Source organism: Anastrepha obliqua, chromosome 5 (genome assembly GCF_027943255.1).
Source record: "Anastrepha obliqua isolate idAnaObli1 chromosome 5, idAnaObli1_1.0, whole genome shotgun sequence".
Taxonomy (NCBI): domain Eukaryota; kingdom Metazoa; phylum Arthropoda; class Insecta; order Diptera; family Tephritidae; genus Anastrepha; species Anastrepha obliqua.
In genome coordinates, this window is record NC_072896.1 from 125,484,339 (window position 1) to 125,488,190 (window position 3,852).

A 3,852-nucleotide genomic window follows, 5' to 3' on the forward strand; every position below is an offset into this window, starting at 1 on the left:
CAAAAAAATAATAAAATAATAAATATTAAATTAAATTAATTAACACAGTATTTTTTCGTAGAACTCCTTTTCGCATGGGCGGCCTTCGGCCGCGCTTCAAAACAATAACCCTCATCACTCCAACTCCGGCTACACAATCCACAGTATTTTTGTGTAGAACTCCTTTTCGCGTGGGCGGCCTCGGGCCGCGCTTCAAAAAAATAACCCTCATCAGTCCAACTCCGGCTACGCAATCCACAGTATTTTTGCGTAGAACTCCTTTCCGTGTTAAAACCATTGAACCCAAAATTAAAACATCATATGCGTGTATGTAGCAAGGAGGCACTAAACTTAAATACTTAATTTTTGTATATATTTATTTTTTGATTTGCATGCATCCGGCAACACCATACTGTTGTTATTCCCATCTTCTTCTTATTCGTGTTTAAAATTGGAAAGTGATTGCATGGACAAATGAATTTGAATTCAATTTTAATAGAAATAATTCGAATATAAGCATAAAAATCAATTAAAACACGCGTGTGAGTGTATATTTGGTGAATTTTAGTGAAGTGTTAAAAAATATATAGTGTAATGTGGCAAATTATAGTGAAGTTCCAAAGTTCATTGTGAAGGCAAATAATTATGAAATTATTATTTCCCGAATAATTTGGAGTTATAAAGAGTGTTCCTTAACACCTCACTAACATCTACACCAAGTTTCATTAATAAAGACATAATAGTTTGCCAAAAATTGCCCAATATACATTATTCTAAATTCCAGCCCAGTCATATATGTTACAGTCTTCTTCCTCTTCTTCTCGATCTTCTTCTTCTTCATCCTGTCTGGAAGTAAATTGCGTCAACAACGAAGTATCGCATGCCAGTTTGTCGGAACCGAACGAATCTTCTGCTGTTGGTGATTCTACATTAGAACACGATCGGCCTTGACAATTTGTGCACGCCAGAGAACAATACAGACCCACTTTTTTGCAACCCCATTTGGCACTGCATCTTTTTTTACAGTTGCAAAAAATCGTGTTTAGTATTTTCTCTGGTGCAGGTGGCAGTAAAGTCTGAATCCGTTCTAATGTATCATCGACTAACCTCCAACACCAATATGTTGGGTCTAGCTGATTACCAAGTCATACTTGAAAGATGTATGAGTAGCGACAGACGTTGGAGGAAGACAAGTTAATTGCACTTGTTTTTTATTTCGAGTATTCTTAACAAAACATGCATATCGATATTTATCTAAGCAGGTAGTTTTTTTAGGCGCTCCGTACATACAGAGAAGAAAACGAATTCCGCTGGTGATAACTTCTGCCGAATGCATCATTAAAGCTGTCGTGGCAGCTGTGGTATGTCTTGAGACTAAAAACTCCTCCACTTTTGGAATTGTCTCCCACCCTGGAACCGCTTTCACATTACTTCAGAGTGCCGTTCCATCTTCCTCATTGCAAGATCTGTGGTTGTGTGCCTGCGTCCAGGACCCGCTTTTTAATCCGGAGAACTTTTTGCGCGAAACCACTGCGCAGCATCTGGCCTAATACATTTTCAGTGGTTATATGACCTACTGCATTCTTGATGTTGGTAACTCTTTTTCATGCTTTTGAGATATTCATATTTTGCTATAAATGCGAAATTTTTGCCTGTGTACCAATTTTAAAGCTTTGGTTTTTCTATTTTGTCTCATTCACTGTGTCGATTTTGCTATAAAACTGAACTCAAATTATGTTACAGTGGCAATTCGTCCGCAAATGAAAATGCGTCGTCACCTAAAAGTCTTACTGCTGTTCGCCCTCTTGGTCACCTTTGTGACCGCGAAGAAGAAGGAAGAGAAGGAGGAGTCCTCCGAAGAGAAGGAAGAGGAGGGCAAGAAGTATCACAAGGAGGAACATAAGGAGAAGAAGCACAAGGGTGATAAGGGCCATAAGGAGCATAAGGATTGGGAGGAGGGCGAGAAGAAGCATCATGAGCAGGAAGACCATGAACATAAGTACGGCAATAAAGGAGGCAAAAAGAAGAAGTACTATGATGAGGAGGAGGAATATGGTGAGAAAAAAGAACATGGCGAGCATAAGAAGGGTGGCAAGCATCATCACAAGAAGAAGCACAAAAAGGGCCACAAAGAGTTGGAATATCATAAGAAATTCAATAAGGATGAGTATAAGAAGGAAAAGAAATTCTACGATGATGAGCATAAAGCCGGACATCATAAGAAATACGGTAAGGATCACAAGCATGATGAAGCAGAGGAGGGTGGCCACAAGAAGGGCGAACACTATGAAGCGGGCAAGAAGAAAGGACACAAGCAGCACAAAGAACACTATCAAAAGGGCCACAAAGATGAGGATGAGAAGAAATACAAGAAGAAGCATAAGCATGGCGAACATCATGAGGAGCATGAGGAGTATGGTAAAAAGGGGGAGAAGAAGGAGAAACATAAGGAGGGTCACAAGAAGGAAAGTAAGAAGGAAAAGGAGAAGAAGAGTAAAAAGGAGGAGGAAAGCAAGAATTGAGGCGGTGTTCCGTAGTTTGAATAAATTAATGTGCAACAAAGTAGATATTATTTATTTTCATATGTACTCGTATCAAAATATGTACAAATTGTGATCAAAGCAATGACGGACGTGCAAGAACTCTCGCGTTTGTCTGCTTGCGCCTCAGATATGTAATAAAATATTACCATAAATCTTAAAACATTGCTCTTTGTTTATTTATAAGTTTAATTTTTCTTCGTCTAATGTCTTTCCGGACAATGGTTTTGTACGCTTTGAGGGCAATAAAAAAATTTCATTAAAATATGATGGAATTTTTTTCTTGCTTAACCACGATAGTGTTCAACATTTATCGTATTATTTGACTAATTAAAAAAGGCTTAAATATAAAAAATAAGCTCTAATGGAATATTTCTTATGTTGCAAGGGAACTGCAGCATTTTAGTTCAGTTAAGAAAAATTTCAAAATTAGTAGAAACTCGAAGAAATTGTTCTTGTTTCGGAGTTAGATTTTCAGTCGGCAGCAGGAATATGAATTGAAAGGTTCACGGGACACAACAACTCTTATAAGCAAATCAGCACACAAAAATAGTTTTTTTTGAGTATTCATTGACATTTCATCATGGAAAAACTTACGCCTCAACAACGTTTACAAATCGTAAAATTTTATTACGATAATCGACGCTTTGTGAAAAGTGTTCATCTCGCGCTCAGGCCAACTCATGGTGTGCAGCGTTGAGGCCCATTTTTGGCTTAATGGCTACGTTAATAAGAAAAATTGTCATACAGTAGGTTCTGTTTTTATGCGGTAGATACGTTCCGCAAGAAACAGCATAAAAAAACAGCATAAAAAAGCTACTAGTTCTATAGTAAAACTATAGATACGTTTCAAAAGTGCTAAAACCGCATAAATCTGAAATAATGTAATAAAATCGCATAAAAAAGGGCACTAGTCCCATATTATAACTATAGATACGTTCCATAGACCGCATGAATCTGAAATAATTAAATAAAAAGGCATAAACAAAATATTGTATTTTTGAAAATTATATCTTTATTTAAGAAACGTCAGAATCGAAAAATAAATTTAACTCAGAAATAAAATCAGACAATACCCACATGTTGCGCGTTCGTTTAGGATTTGGCGTAAAATCACTTTCGTCACTTGAGGAAATGTACACGTCTGATCTAGATAGTTATGCAGGCGGTTCCATACTTGTAGGGTTAGCATTTCTGATGTAATCTGTGATCAGTTTTTGCTTAGCTGGCTTAGAATCTTGTTTATATGTACAATTCCCGATAGGTCGACATGCATTTTGTAATTTAAAAAAAACCGCACTATTTCAAAACTGCATAAAAACCGAACCTACGG

The 3,852-nt window shown here is 37.1% G+C and overlaps 1 protein-coding gene across 1 annotated transcript; it reads left to right on the top strand.

Moving 5' to 3' along the window:
• Positions 1-1,745: 1,745 nt before the first annotated feature.
• On the top strand, positions 1,746-2,501 carry LOC129248977 (DNA topoisomerase 1). Its single transcript, XM_054888580.1, has one exon. The coding sequence runs from the start codon at positions 1,746-1,748 to the stop codon at positions 2,499-2,501; it is 756 nt and encodes a 251-aa protein (XP_054744555.1).
• The last annotated feature ends 1,351 nt before the right edge of the window (positions 2,502-3,852 follow it).

Bases quoted from the DNA above. Each gene is read 5' to 3' on its own strand.
- LOC129248977 (XM_054888580.1), top strand. From the start codon at position 1,746: ATGCGTCGTCACCTAAAAGTCTTACTGCTGTTCGCCCTCTTGGTCACC.